Below are 16,130 nucleotides of genomic sequence, written 5' to 3'. Positions count from 1 at the left end.
ACATAAAGTAAATTCCTTGTGAAGAACACTGACAACTTGGCCACGTTCAAGTCTGGAAGAAAGCCTGTCTGTATCTCACACTGCTTGAGGAATGAGACCCCTGTGCCCCTGGTGACTAGCACAGAGGAAAGAGGATAATCGACATCAGCTTCCTTCAGCAGGACTTTATTAATAATTTAACTGTTAATGGCCATGTAACTGGAACAGTTGCAGGAGAAATTAACTATATAGTTGCCTGTTATACTGAAAGCACTTTGATTGTCTTGGTCCTCTACTTAAGCAACAGGGTTCCCCTTAGTCAGTGGTTAGTCCCTTTTAAAAAGGAAAAAGGTGTGAAGCTCAATTAATAAATACAATTCATTTAACTTCAATTTTTCAGTCACTCAAAGCCTGAATGTAATGGATTTCCAATTTTCCTAATCTCCTATGCAATTAATTTTTTAATTAAACACAATATACAACACAGAAAAAAGATTTACAGGCTCACTGTTTTGCTGCAAGTTATGTAGATGGATATTTCTGATTCAGGGAGTTAACACAAACATAATAATTACATTTGACCACGAACATTGACCGATAGTTGTGAACTAACTGAAAGTATCAAGGGAAAACTAAGATACAGAGAATAAAATGCAATGCTAAAGCTTGCCCAGGACTCTAGCACCAAACTTGTTCTTGGTAAACAACGCAGGCTACAAGTGTCCTACATGGTGTTCATCTGTTTTACGTGTGAGCTAAGAGGGACAAGTGAAACAGTCTTCTCAGACTAGCTTACAGGCAACAGCAGACAGAACAAGCAGAACCTTAAGCACTTTGAGAAGCAACAGGAATGAAAGCCATCCAGGAGAAACCTCTCGATCTGAGCAAGCAAAAGATGCACCAACACACAGCAATGGCATGTCACACGTGCAGAGCTGAACCCTCCAACTCCAGTCTCTGTGGCCCAGCCTTTCTTGGACACGTTACTGATGCAAAAAGAAATCCAAAACCCCACCTGATGCTGCCTACCCCGTTCTTTTTGCAAGCTCCTGTAGTTTTATTGTGGCCCTAGGGCAAAGCATCCACGGCAGAGTGAAAAGGCATGTGGACAACTCCCCCATGAGAGGCTGGCAAAAGCAGGGAAGCAGAACTGACTGGGGAAACATGCCATTTCCTAGTGTTCTACTTACCAAATCAATCAGAAGTCAGCTCCAGCAATTAAATGACAATGAATTATTGAAGAGACTCCCTCTGACATACTGAGCACTTACCAGCCTTTACAAAACTCAAGAACCTGAGATAGGTAAGTGGTATCTCCATTTCAAGTAAGGCACAAAGTGAGGTAGACAGCAAATAGGCCTGGTGTTATGGAGCAACATTATCTCTAGGATGTTATCTTGATTCTACTTGTACATCATCACACATCACCTTGATTTGTGTCCCACTCTACCCATGTGTGAAATACTCCCACTTCAGAGGCACAGTGAGTGCTTCATGCACAAAATCAAATAATTTCAGCAACTACATCTTACTACCTTGTCGGGGGGGGATAAATAAATACAAGGCTGTGCTCAAAGTAAAGCGCAGCTAGGGAAAAAACACTTTCAAATGTGATCTGCATGTTCAGTGGCAGTATTTGCTCCTGAGAAAGCAAAGGTGGTATTGAAACCCTACTATTTCAAGACATTTTAAGCCTGTGCATAGCTAATCTTCAAGTCAGTCAACTTTTTTGCCAAGGCAAATAAATTCAACTAGAAGCTCAGCAGAAAGACACAGAACTCAGTCTTGGATTTAAAACGCTCCTGTCAGCCACTGAAGGCTGTGAGTGGTACCACAGAGACACATTCCTACCACCAACACATAAAAGTAATTTAGGAAAAAGAACAGGGTCTACTCCTATTGTACTTCCCACCTCAGCTTTCCACTGATGCCACTACCTATTTGTACTACTAAAAACGAAACAGACATAGGAGGACATGACCATATATTGCACGTTGTGCTCCCTATCCTGCCCCTTCCTAGCTCTTCATTAGGCTTACCAAATAGCTCTACGTGCTGCCCACATGCACATAAACGAAAGTCTCCACACTCTTGGAGCTTCCACCCTCAACAGCAGTTGCCAGAGTTGAGGCTTTACCAACTGGCAGCTGTATATCACCCAGCTGCTGTTGAAACACCACAATGACATGTTAAATACTCCAATGGTTCAATGCTAGTGTGCCGACTCCTAGTCTGCTCCCAACAGGAATGCTGGCAATACAAGCTTCAGGAGGAGGAAGATTAATGTCAGTACTTATGACACAGTCCAGCCTTGCAGACAGGATCCCTGTCAGGAAAGGGCAGCTTCCTGGGTGGAATTTGAGAAGAGCAGAGACAAGGGTTCAGCCCTGCCACAGATGTCTTATATGATTATATTACTCTGCTTTCCTTGACTTCAGTCTTCCTAATCTGTTAATGATTACTAATGCTCTCCTATCCCATGGGAATGTTGTAAGCATACATAATTTATATTTCCCTGCTTCCCGGATGCCACGAAAATGGGTACCTGAAGATACATACCAATAGTTTTCCAAATATATAAACTGCTTTTTAAGATGCCTAATAAAAAAAAATCAAAGTATTAATATTAAAGCCCACAGGTGTATTTTGAATAATTTATTCCTCAGTAGTAAGCATGGAGAGTAATAAAAAGTTTTTGAGCAGGTATCATAGAATCACAGAATGGTTTGGATTGGAAGGGACCTTAAAGTTCATCCACTTCCAACGCCCTGCCACAGGCATGGACATCTTCCACTGGACCAGGCTGCTCTAAGGCCTGTCCAACCTGGTCTCGAGCACTGCCAGGAATGGGGCGTCTAATACCCATATATATATTGCAGCTAATACCCAATCCAGAGATTCTAATTAAAATACAGCTAGGCCCTCCCTCTAGCTGATGAAACTCCACCTTCCCAAACTCCTGCCTGCTCAACTACCACACAGTGACTCTATATAGAGTTAAGTGATCACCTGGAACTAAAAAATGAAAGGTATTTTAGACACAGTGATTAACTGCTCTCTTCTTTACACTAACAGGGTCTCAATATGAACCCCTGTTATGGTGTCAACTTTTCTTCTACTCTTGTATGCATACATACCTATCTCTTACTCTGTTTAAGGCTGGAGGAGCAGCACTGCGGGAGGACCAGGAAACAACTTGGGAAGCTTGTTTAAAAAACAATTATGAATCTCTAGATTTCAAGGTATCTGAAACAATTGTGCCCTGGAATCATGCAATTACAAGCTCTTGGTACAGCTGCTTATTCTCAGGGTTTAGTTTCGACAGTTGAGCTCACTCAAACTGTTCTCAAACCAAAACATTTACTACAGCATTTCAATAATACACTTTTTTCCAAAACAACAGGCCAACACTATTCAATAGGCCAACAACTCCCAAACTGAAGTAAACACTGGAATATTTACTAAGTCTTTGCCAAGTGTGTCTTCTTACAGAGATGTGCAGAGCAGCTTGGAAGGCTTATGTATGTAAATACCTAACTCATGCCACCTTCAAGGGCCAAACTGGTGAAAGTAGAAAGAGTTCCTCATTTCCCAAAAGCAACTGACTCTTTGAGATACCCCATATCAGACGTTTCCTGTTCAAGAGAGATAACCACTAGGTATTTTTGAAGCCTAAGTTGTGTTGATTTAATTTTAACAGGCTCCAACAGGCCTTATAAATGTCTCCCTGATACAGGCCCAAAGGAAGTTACATTTATCACTCCTTAAATGGAATAACCTGTTCACAAGAGTGGGCTGCCTAATTTTGCAGCTACTGATGAACAAACAAATGAAGCACCAACACTGCAGGGAAAATTAGCTAAACTAGGCTTTAAAAGCCAAACACAGTGTCCCCATGGGACTACATACAAGGCAGTCAGCAGACCAGCAGCTCTGAATTCAGCCTTAGTTAGGACAAGAAGATCCTGCCAGCAACAAGAACTGGTTTTTTTGTATTTTCAGATTTCATATGACTCAGCTGACTGGCCATTAAGCTCCACTAAGGCAGGCATTTATCTATAGATAACACAAGGAAATTTGAAAGTAAGCAGCCTGAGGCTACCCTGAAGACTTAAATAGCAAGGCAGAGCTCCATTAAAACAATTAATCAGAAAACCTAAATACTCCATTGGCAGATTTTCAAGGATCCCATTAGAAATTTTAAGGATACCTAATCTGATTACACACCAAAGTCTAACTCACATAGAAGTCAGTAATAAGTAGAGAGCCTTTAAATTTGAGAACCTGAGAGTTACTAAAGATGCTGCAGAAAGAGACACTGGGCATTTCTGCTGTAACTAATGCAGAATCACAGAATCAGCTACGTTGAAAAAGGCCTTCAGGATGATCATGTCGTACCAACATGCCAGGACTACCCAGTCCACCACACTAAGCCATGTCCCTAAGGGCCTTGTTTACACAAGCTTTGAATGCTTCCAGGGACAGTGATTCTACCATATTCCCTGGGCAGCCTGTTCCAATACCCGACAACCCTTTTGGAGAAGAAATTTTTCCTAATATCCAGTCTAAGCCTTCCCTGGAATAGCTTGAGGCCATTTACTCTTGTCCTATTACTTGTTACCTGGGAGAAGAGACCAACCCCCATGTCACACCATCCTCCTTTCAGGGAGTTGCAGAGTGACAAGGTCCCCCCTGAGCCTTATCTTCCCCAGACTAAGCACCCCAGTTCCTTCAGCCATTCCTCATTAGACTTGTGCTCCAGACCCTTCACTGGCTCCAATGCCCTTCTCTAGACTCGCTTCCAGCACCTCAATGTCTTCCTAGTGTTCTTAGGAACTCTATCAACACCCTTTTTATCATTCAGGTACTCTGTTGGAGTTCTAGTCCAATAACTCTGATCTCTGGTCAGAAGTACACACCTGATTTGTTCACTGCACATGGTGGCTCCTTTTTTGGAGGAGAGCAAAAAAAAAATGGTTCCCAAAAGTCATACTGGGTGCAGATTTAGGGGGAAGCCCTCCATCCAACTGTACAAGAACAAATGCTTGTAGATTGAGTGCTCTTAAGCTGAAGTATTACACAGCTTCACTTTTTTCTTACCTTCACGTTTTCTGATACTCAAAGCCAACACATTCACAAGATCAAAAATGCCTCACCTTTTAAGAAAGGGCTAGCAAACAGAAATGTCTAGAACTGTAAATTAGAATTCAACAGTACTCCATTTAATGAAGGGCAAGTTTAACATGCAGAACCTTGATTACATGGCAAAGTGAATGATCTGTTAATTTAAAAGTTCACGATAGGTTGGGGTTTTTTTGTGTTTGGGGATTTGGTTTTTTTGTTGCTGTTTGGTTTGTTTGGTTTGTTCTGATTTTTTTTTTATTATTCTAATTAACTCAATGTAGGCTTTTATTTCCCTCACAATCAGGTATGTGAAACTCATCCAGCACTTTATTAAGAGATGGGACTAGCACCAACCACATGGATCATTTTTTCCCTCTCCAGCTTCATTCTTTCTACCTTTCAAAAGCTTAGTTAAAAGAAAAAAAAAAAAAAAAAAGAAAAAAGTCTATTTTGAGTTGGAATAGACAACAGTCCCCACAAACACACTGCTACTGCTCCCTAGCCAGTTCTCAATTATGCGTAATTAGTTTAATGACTTAGTCTTTTAAAAACTGATTGGGCAGCAACTACACTTATTCCAGACTCCAGAATTTTACCATGGCAGTCTGCATTCTTGCCAGCCAGAGCAGATCTTGATCGCAGCATCGGTACTGTCTTTCCACTGACTCTAACATGCAAAGCAGAAGACTGCTTTACATGTGCCAAGTCCTTGATAAGGCATGTTCAGATCATGGAAGATTTAGTCCTCCCATCCAAAAGATCAACATGAGAGCCCCTAACTCTTCTGGAGAATCACAGTTCTCCTCAAAGCAAAATACATGCACTTCAGGTTCCAGTTAAGACTATATGGCTAGAATGGTTTGGGTTGAAAGGGACCTTAAGGCTCATCTAGTTCCAAACACCTTCCCTTAGACATGCTCCAAGTTTTCCCCAGCGCCTCCTCTTCTCCAGGCTGAACAAGCCCAACTCTCTAAGCCTGTCTCCACAGCAGAGATGTTACACCCCTTGGAACATCTTCATGGCTTCCTATGGACTCACTCCAACAGGTCCACATCCCTCTTCTGCTGTTGTTCCCAGAGCTGGATGCAGCACTGCAGGGGGGCTCTCACCAGAGCAGAGTAGAGGGGAAGGATCACCTCGCTCAACCTGCTGGTGCAACCCAGTGTTTTAGTAGTGTGCAGCTCTACCCAGCTCTTACAACTACAGTTTTGGCCCCAGCCACAAGAGCACCTTATGCCATTGACATGACACTGATTAGCAAGAGTTATTTTGCCTTTGGAGTTCTTTGACTTAAATGTGCTTCATTTGGAGGTCTTAAGTACTGACTCTATCAATTTATCTGTTCATGAAGAGCTGACATGTTTTGGCAGACAAAGCAAAGCAGGGCTAGTCTGCATATTAAACAACACAAGGAACTGCTCTAGCATATTTTATAGCATTCCCTAACAATGCCCACATTCACAAATTATTTAGACATACATGCTCACCTTCAATTTTGTGTCAAGCAAAAATATTGACTATACATCATACCTGATCCCCCAGAAACTGAGTAACTTGCTCATGATGCACAATTCACTTGTGAAACTACCAAGAATCTAAGGAGACCAAGCCCCTAGCAGTCTCCTGTACCCAAACATCACCTTCCAAAACTAGCACAAATTCCACTTAGTTCTAATATCTAAATCTCCCCTCTGTCAGATTAAAGCCATTCCCCCTTGTCCTGCCACTACATGTCCTTGCCAAAAGTCCCTCTCCAGCTTTCTTGTCAACCCCTTTAGGCTCTTGAAGCTGCTCTAAGGGCTCCCCAGAGCCTCCTCTTCTTCATGCTGACCAATTTCGTGAAGCCCAAGTCATAAGCATTCAGCTTCTGAACAAAAGAACAAGGATACAGGGAGAGAAATGAAGGGAAAGACATCTGAATGTGACAAGAAAGGGATTCACAATCTGAGAAATAGTGCTATTTTTAGCACAGAATTTTAGCTAAACTAATAGAAAGCCCAACAGAAACATTTAATAGCCCTTGACATAACTTACTCTTGCATCAGGAAAACAGTAGCAGAATACAAAGCCAAAGACTGTCTTTACAGCCTTCAAACTCAAAAACACCTGCGAAGTATCACCTTCTAAGGCCATGTGTGGACAACAGCCACATCCCCTGTGAAGCAACCACTAGGTAGCAGGTTCAATACAGCATGTGTTACCTGTGAAAAGCACCCTGCACAGGTAAGACAACTACGAGGTGCCAAAACTTGCCCTGCCTTACAAAAGGGGGGGAAGTAACGTTCACATAGCTTGTCAGAATTATATCCATTGGTGTGTCTATATCACATTTCACATTTTTCTAAACCTGCAACTCCTCTGTTTGAAGAATCTTAATGACTTTACTGCAATACCAACAAAACCAAGAAAAAACAGGAATGCTTGGGAAAAAAAATATATCACAAACATTTCTTCAAAGTAAAGAGCTATTTTAAATTGTAGAAAGATATGCCTGTTATTTGTAACATACAGCTCTTGACTAAAATTAGGGTAGTGCTAATAGTGTGAAAGAAAGATGGGAAGAACGTTGATGTCCAAAAAACCCTGATTAAACAGGTAAAAGGGAAATGTCTAGAGCGAGGAAAGAAAGAGATCTTGTCCAAAGTCACGCTGCTGATCGGTAACATATCCTGGAATATATCCTGCAGCATACGAAGACCCCGAGCAGCTTTGCCCATCAGAGTATAAGCACTGAGTTGACACAGATGTGTCTGGCAGATGTGCCCTGTCTGGAGCTGTGTCATCTGGCTCCTTCACAAGTGAAGTGATAAATCAGTGCTAAGAGACAAGTCCACAAAATACAGCACTGAAAACTGAAAAAATATATTGTTGGTCCTATTAAAAAAAACTATTTCATAACAGAATAGCACACTTCAACCATATTCCACTTACACACTTCCTGACCTTTAATAAATTAAGGCTTACAGCCTGTCTGAGAGATATTAAATCAGTTTTTAAATAACTGAAACCTCCTGGCTAAAAGGACACAATATCAAAACTCCCCAGATCTGGTACAAGTTCATTAGCTGCTAATGCTAAATCACAGAATGGTCTGGGTTGGACAGGACCTTAAAGATCAGCTGGTTCCAACCCCCAAAATGATGACTGTAACCCCCAAATAAAGGATCACACAACATGATAAAGACTCATGGTACAGAGATCATTTTATACAAGTTTCATGGCAACATCACCTTCCCCTCATTGCCTTAGTTCTCTGTTCACTGTGACATGTCATACTCCGTGGCACAGCAACTTACACAACCATTTGGTCATATCCAAAAACCAGCTTTGCTTGATATGTTTTAATTGTGCCCAAGTTCACAGCTGCCCAGGCTATGGCAGGAAGAAGGCCTGATGATCACAGAGGAGAAAGTTCTCACCAGCCACCCTCCCACAAACTGCTTCCACTTGGATTTTTTTCATCTGGGCCCCTTTGATTACCCAGCCACAAGATTCTCCAGCCCTTCAACACTAACAGAAACTACTTATTTTTTCTCTCAACTTTTCTAAGAGGACTTATTTCTACAAGTGCAACTAAATTAGGTATCCAATTCCACAAGCTCCTTTGCAATCAAATGGGGATACCTGCACAAGCAGCCAAGGACAAGAACGAGCAGAGTGACAAGTGGCTCCATTTAGAAACCTCCTCACTGCCTCCACATTTCCCACATGCAAATTAAAACTCACATGAAAACCAATTAGCATTACACCATCTCCTCCCTTAATAAGGCTTTTCTGTCCCACTAGACAACCCTGCATGCAACGTAAAGTTGGCTTAAACTGCCTTATGCTCTGGCAGTTTTACTAGTACAAGAGGCTGCATAAAAAAAAGACAAACACACAATCAAGTTCCTGCAGCTTAACAAGTCTGTACGTGTCAGAGAAACAAGTATCTGGATACACACTCAGTCCACAGCAAATGTAAATTTCTGCCGATGATATAAATTAACAATTTCATTATGAGACAGACTAATTTAGATAAACGCTTTCTACAGGGGTGTTGGCAAAGTTTATTGATTTGGTTTTTCTTAGGCTGTTCATTTAAATTTTTATCTTTGTTGTTGGTTTGTGTTTTGGGTTGTTGTGTTTTTTTTAAACACATATGAGCTCCCCCTCAAAAATTCTCCAGCAGTCAGTAAATTAATGATAAACTCATTATACTAAAGGCTGACTCTACAATTACCTCCAGCCACAATCTACTTACATTTCAGGCAAAAGGCAGCCTGTCATTAAATATTTCACTTTAGAGATAGCTTAAAATATATCATTAAAACTGGTTTTACTTGAAATACTCCATTCTGCATCTTGGCATATCCTATTACGAGATCTCGCAGAGCAGAAGACTGCAAGACGTCTTCTGCTTTAATACTTGAAAAGCCAAAAATGTGCAAACCCAAAACCAACTATTGAAACAAGATCTTTTTCCCACCTCACCTCCAAAATCCACCTGCTCACAACAGTTTTCAAGTTCGAGCCCTGAAAATGCCAGTTTAAATAATTATCACAGTGTGCCTTCTACCAAAGGTAGGGCATACACAGCTGCAGTTTGCAGCAGGTGGGACAACTGAACAGTAACAGTCTACAAGGCTTCCTAAATCTTACCATTAGCTGCCCCAATGGACAAGATAGCAAAAGAGAGAGCACTACAATCATCACAGCACATTTCACACTACAGTCCATCAGCTTTACAGCAAAGGGAGCCATTTTGTTCCTCACCTGGTAGACAATCGGCATACAAATGGGACTAGAATAAACATATTATCACTAGGACACTTTTGCATCCAAAGATGTATGGAGCTTGCTAGTCTCCCACTGCATCAGACAATGCCGACTGACTGTAAGTTTGTAACACTTTATTTCACATTTGAACAAAAGGTGTATTTTTACAACATGTTTCATAGCTAGCCATCTTCACCTCCTATCACAACATGTGACAGCAACACTGCCATCACTTTTTCACCCTCCCAGCCAACAACTGCAGATTACTGTTGTGGTAGAGTTATCCTAAGTGGGATGGACAACTGGAAGCTCCTAATCCCTGCAACTTCCCACACCCAAGGAGCAACAGAAACCTATAGAAGCCTAGCCAAGGAGACATCGCTTTCCGTGACACTACTCAAAATCCCTGAAGTTTACATGATACCCACAAAATCACCGTATGCTTATTTCAGTCTGCATCAAAAAGGACCCTGCAAGAGTAGTCTGACAACAGCATCAAACATCAAACCAGATAACCAGAAATTCATCCTGAGAGAACCTGTTCGCAGGTGCTGGCTCCTGTGAGAAATCCCAAACATTCCCTCCAGCATGGATGTTGAGCTTTGCACTAAGGTTAGTACTTCCCATTTGTTCTCATTCTGACTGCTGGCAGACGTACATCTTCAGCAAACCACAGAACCAAAGACTGGTTTGGGGTGGAAGGGACGTTAAAACTCATTCAGTTTCAACCCCCTGTCATGGGAAGGGACACCTTCTACTAGCCTAGGTTGCTCCAAGCCCCATCCAACCTGGCCTTGAACACTGCCAGGGATGGGGCAGCCACAGCTTCTCTGTGCAACCTGTGGCAGTGCCTCAGCACCCTCACAGGGAAGAAACTCTTCCTAATATCTAGATCAGTTTTAAGTCAGTTTAAATTCCCTCTTTTTCCTGTCCCTACAGACCCTTGTCAAAAGACCCTCTCCAAACGTCCTGTCGGCCCTTCAGGCACTGGAAGCTGCCCTAAGGTCTCCCTGGAGCCTTCTTTTCTCCAGGCTGAACAAGCCCAGCTCTCTCAGACTGTTCTCATAGCAGAGGTGCTCCAGTCCTTGAAGCATCTTTGTGGCCTCCTCTGGACTTGCTCCAAAAGCTCCACATCCCTCTTGTGTTGGGGGCCCCAGAGCTGGATGCATGACTGAAGGGGGTTCTCACCAGAGCAGAGGGGGAGAATCTTCTCCCTTGACCTGCTGGTGATGCAGCCTAGGTCAGAGTCGGCTGGTTGTGTATCACCTATTTTTCCCACTACTTTGCCTCATTGGAAGTTTCTTGACTTGCCAAAGGAACTACAAGAATCCTTGTCTGTTGCCAACACACTGATGTACTACACAAGCCCACTGCTGGCTTGTGTGCCGAGAGGGATAAACACCGGTTATAGAGCACTAGAACCAGTTTAAGTTTTTCAGAAGATTGCACCAAAAATACAAAATAGACCTAGAGTATAAACAGGACAGACACAGTTCTCCAAGTAGTGAGTGGTTTTCTTGTTCTCTGCTTGCACAGTAGAGCAGGGCAATGCTCAGCAGTGCTCTTCCATGCAGTATGTGGAATGTCTTCGCTTGAAAACCTCCACTAAAAGTAGTATCTCTGAATGTTAGTACAAATGAAGTCCCATGCAAGGAAATACTACTTCATTAGTAGCATGTGGAAGTTTTCAGCTAGCAGACATTACACAATGCAGATAAACATGGCAATGTTACTCTTCAAGCAGCTCCTACTCCAGCTCGATTTTGGGGATGCTTCTTTTTGACAGTATTTGAGATGCACTGACAAATTGTGACAAAATCGCATGTGTGGCCCTGCATGTTTATGCTGCCTTTGGAAGAGGGTCCCAAGTCCAACATTATTAGACCAAAAGGCTAGAGAACAAGACACAAAAGTCTTCCCTGAACACAGAGCAAGTTAAAAGGCATAATAGATACACTGCACATTTGGCTCAGAAAGGTCCTTCCACTGAGCTGTGACATCCTGGGGACCACACTCTCCAGTGCTGCACTGAACGCACTTTGACTCTCCAGTCAGCTGAAAGCTGCCATTTTTAAGCCCTATTCCACAATTCAAACAGGAAGTTTTATACTTCTTGTAAGAAAGTAGTCTTCCTCTTCCACTCACTTTGCAATCATACTTTTAAAAAGCAGTTCACTTAGCTAAATATTTGTGACTCCTGCCATCATTTCACTCCTGAATGGAGGTTATACAGGTTGAAGAAAAAAAAAACCATAAATCTGCATTCATATATATTCAGTAGATTCAGATTTCCTTGAATAGAAGATAAAGCACAGTGATAATCAGAATTACAGAGAATCCATTTTTCTTTTAGGGACTGTTTACATTTCATTGGTTTATTCAGCTATAATGTACTTGAAGCTCTCTGAAGCAATCCTTCTCTAGACTCACTATAACTGTGTGCAGAACAGCTTTTATTATTGAAGTAATGCAAACTGTGGAAGATGATAAACATAGATGTCTGGTTTTTAACTTACAAACCTTCTTCCACATTAACTTACTCAATAATGTTGTTACAGCCTAAGCTAGTAACTGGAATCCTCATGGGACCTAACCTACCTCCAGGAACTCCTGGGCTGACACTGAGCCAAACAAACTGGGAACCACCCGGGAGCTGGGTCAGAAGATGGCACAGGCAGGGCAGCAGGCGTGGATCAGCATGGCCACAACCTGTTTTCATCTGCCTGGGCACTTGATGGTGAAAGAGACTGGGTGTGCACATACCCAAGAGCTTGAGGAGACCTGAAATGAGGCGGGAACTGGAAAAGGAAAGCCAACGTATCAGGGAGCTCAAGATACAGCTTCAGATCAATAGTCTCTTTCTGACTGATTATCAGTTGCAATTACAAACTGAAATCAAACCAGAATTATAAAACCAAAGACTGTTCTGGTTTGGAAAGGATCTTAAAGCTCATCCTGTTCCAACCCTGTCAGAGGCAGGGACATCTTCTACTAGATCAGGTTGCTCAAAGCCCAGTCCAACCTGGCCTTGAACACTGCCAGGGATGGGGCAGCCACAGCTTCTCTGGGCACCCTGTGCCAGCGCCTCATCACCCTCACAGGGAAGAACTTTTTCTGTGTATCTAATCTAAATCTCTCCTCTGTCAGCTTAAAGCCATTCTCAGTATCCATTAGAATTTATCCCCATTATGGCTCATCTCCCATCCAACCTGGCCTTGAACTATAATTTCACACTATATATCACAAGATAAAACCTTTCCCATGCAGATAAAGTATTTCCGAATCAAAATCACTAACTGATCCAGTAATAATACTAGGAATAAAGATGGAAACAAAAGATCAATACTTTGCCTTCCAAATCTTCACCAACACAAGACTTCCGCACACAGCAGAACTGTTTAGACACAGAGGCACTACACAGTGGTTATTTTCTCTTAGCTGAAATCAATCCCTAGGGTTTCAAGGTTTCCCATCTGTACCCAAAAAAAGATTTAACAGGAACAGAAATATTTTCAGGAGTTATCAGAATTAAAATTCAAACCAGAGTGCAGGCCAGGCAAAAACAAGCTAATTTGCCCTATGGGAAGCTTGCAGGGCCGCCAAAATACACAAAGGAAGCAACATTTAAAAAAGAAATCCCCAGAGATCCCATACTTTATTCTTCAAAACAGAATTAAAAAAAACCAAAAACAGGCTTGAAAAGCTCTTTGAATCTGCCCCAAAATAAGCCAGAGCCTCTTGTTAAATAACTGCAGGATAACTTGTGCAAGAAGGGCAGCTTGCAGTAAAAAAACTGAAGTACTAACTTCCAGATGAGAAACAGGTCTTCTTGGTCACTGCCCCCAGGCCAAGGTGGAGCAGGAACACCAGTGTGGGTGGCTGGGAAATCTTCCCATGTGAAGATCATTATCTTGCAGCATGGAACCCTCCATGTGAATCTACGGGTGATATTACAAGCAAATATATGCAACACATAGAAACTACACCTTGCTATGACTAATTAGGTAAAGTTTTGGCAGTAGTAAATGCAAATTAATAAGGAAGAAGGCAATACAATCCAGATAAACAAACCTGAGGTGGCCCTGAAGCTTTCCGAAAGAAGGAACTGCTGAAGTAGTGTTGCAAAGAGACAAACCTACACAAGACTTACGAAGTTGCTGCTTTGGTTTGCAGTTAGTTAATTTCAAAACAGCACAAGTTCTATTTTGCTTCTCTTCCTTCCTATCCATCTACACACTCGAAACAAACTTTTACCACTGAAGCCATGAAACTTGTCAGCTCCTCATGAGAACAAATACTCTTCGGAAAAGAAGAAAGAAATGGAACTTGATAATCAGCTGTACCCACTGCATGTCAACACTCCATCGCCACGGCGCGATTCGGAAGCAGACCCAGCAGCATGCAGCCAGGCTACTTACACTGCCTGGAAAGGCGCCCGCTAAGATCATGTTGCAGAAATAATTCACACCTGCAGCAAAGCTGCACAAAACATCATCAACTCGACGGCTTTGACAGACATATGCCGTCCGGAGGGGAGAATAGTTTCTACAAGATGAGTATTAATAAAAAGTAGGAAATGCCCCGTGAAGATGCCAAGTAAAGCCAAGCAGGACCCGAGCGCTTCCCTTCGGTGCACAGACCCCAGCGGTGCGTCTGTCCGAGCCCGCCCCGGCCTCCTCCACCCCGGAAAGGCCTCGGCAAAGACAAGGGGGCCCGCATCGTCCGGCCCGGGCCGTTCCAGTGGGGCCGCAGCCCCTCGGCTGCTTTGATGCCCAAGCGTGGCCCAGACGCACCAGAACCTTCCCGCCGGGTACCTCGCCTTACGCTTGCCCCCCATAGCGGGGGCCCCGAAACCGCCCTGAGGGAGGAGAGGGTCTCCGTCCGCCACGGCCAGGCCCGGCCCACCCAGCGAGCCCCGCGTCCAGCCCGCCATGGGAGGGGAGAGCAGCCATGGGAAGGGGAGGGGAGGTCGGCGGCGCCCCCGGCCCTGCTCGCAGCGAGCCGCCGAGGGGAGGCGGGAGAAGGGAGGGAGGGAGGCCCGGAGCCCTCCTCCGCCGAGCGGAGCACGCCCCCGCCGCTGCTCCCGGGCTGCCACCACCTCCCGCACTCACCCGCCGAGCCCAACAACAGCCACAGCAGCCACATGGCCCCCGCGCCGGCTGCTCTACAAACTTCGGAACTCCTCCGTTTCGCCCGTTCGTTCCCGACGGAGCTTGAGGCCGGTGGGCTGTGGGAGGCAGGGGGAGGGACCGAGGGCGGTGCCCGCCGCCGCCCCGCCCCGCCCCGCAGCACGGCTGTGGACGCCTGCTGCCACCGCCCCGGCCCAGCGCCGGATGGGCTCCCCCCGAGGCTGGGCCTGGACCCCGCTGCGTGTTCGGCGTGGGGGCAGGCCTCGGGAGCCGGCACGGAGAACCTGTGGGGGCTGCAGGCCTCGCTGACCGCACACGCACCGGGAAAAGCCACGGAGAGCTGCCTCCTCTTTGTTGCATCTTTTGCCCGTCAGACACCGACAGCCAGTTTTGAGGATGGTGGTGGGTTGTGGTGGCATCAGCATGTCACACAACGAGCTTGATGTGTAGTAGCAGGCAGGAGGCCTTGAGTGGCCCACGGAAGAGTTAGGGTCGGGGCTGCACGCCTGCAGACAGGCTGCAGCTTCAGGAATCACGGAATCACAAAACAGTTTGAGTTGGAAGGCACTTTCAAACTCATGCAGTTCCAAGCCCCTGCCATGGGCAGGGGCACCTGCTAGACCAGGTTGCTCCAAGCCCCATCCAATCTGGCCTTGAACACTGCCAGGGATGGGGCAGCCACAGCTCCTCTGGGCAACCTGTGCCAGCGCCTCACCACCCTCACAGGGGATGAACTTCTGCCTATGATCTTTTTTCCCATTGTCCTATCACTACCTGCCCTTGGTAAACGTTCCTCTCCAGGTTTATTGTCAGACCCACTTAGGGACTGGATCCCCAGATTCCTTGCTCAAGCCAAGCAAATTTCCAATTACAGCTACTCTGTTACAAAGGACGAAGTTCAAAAATCAGAAATGCCCGTAGAAAGTCCTGACTCCTGTTTTACCTTTTCATCCTACTCCATGGGGCAGCAGGAAGATACACAAGCACATTCAACTGCAAAGTAGGAACACCTGCAAAAAAAATTGCATACTTTCCATTTTATGTATTCATAAATATACCTATAAATTAGGCAGTTCTGTAGTTACAGTTCTCTTGCTACAAAGCCAAATAGCATTCTTACTTGCAAGCTCCCTTACCCCA

General features: G+C 44.3%; 1 protein-coding gene across 3 annotated transcripts in view; it reads right to left on the bottom strand.

Moving 5' to 3' along the window:
* The window catches only part of LDLRAD3 (low density lipoprotein receptor class A domain containing 3), a 92,419-nt gene extending 77,341 nt beyond the window's left edge, over positions 1-15,078 (bottom strand). For 2 of the 3 annotated variants that reach the window (XM_034065612.1, XM_034065613.1), the window contains exon 1: positions 14,973-15,078. In XM_034065612.1, the coding sequence (XP_033921503.1) occupies positions 14,973-15,006 (34 nt within the window). In that variant the 5' untranslated portion in view covers positions 15,007-15,078. Of the gene's footprint in view, positions 1-13,932; positions 14,311-14,972 lie in introns of those variants that run through there. The other variant, XM_013129447.3, reaches the window with a different exon arrangement.
* Positions 15,079-16,130: the final 1,052 nt, after the last annotated feature.

Source organism: Melopsittacus undulatus, chromosome 8 (genome assembly GCF_012275295.1).
Source record: "Melopsittacus undulatus isolate bMelUnd1 chromosome 8, bMelUnd1.mat.Z, whole genome shotgun sequence".
Classification (NCBI taxonomy): Eukaryota; Metazoa; Chordata; class Aves; order Psittaciformes; family Psittaculidae; genus Melopsittacus; species Melopsittacus undulatus.
Note: the sequence above shows the minus strand (reverse complement) of the source record. Positions and strands in the feature narration are given on the sequence as shown.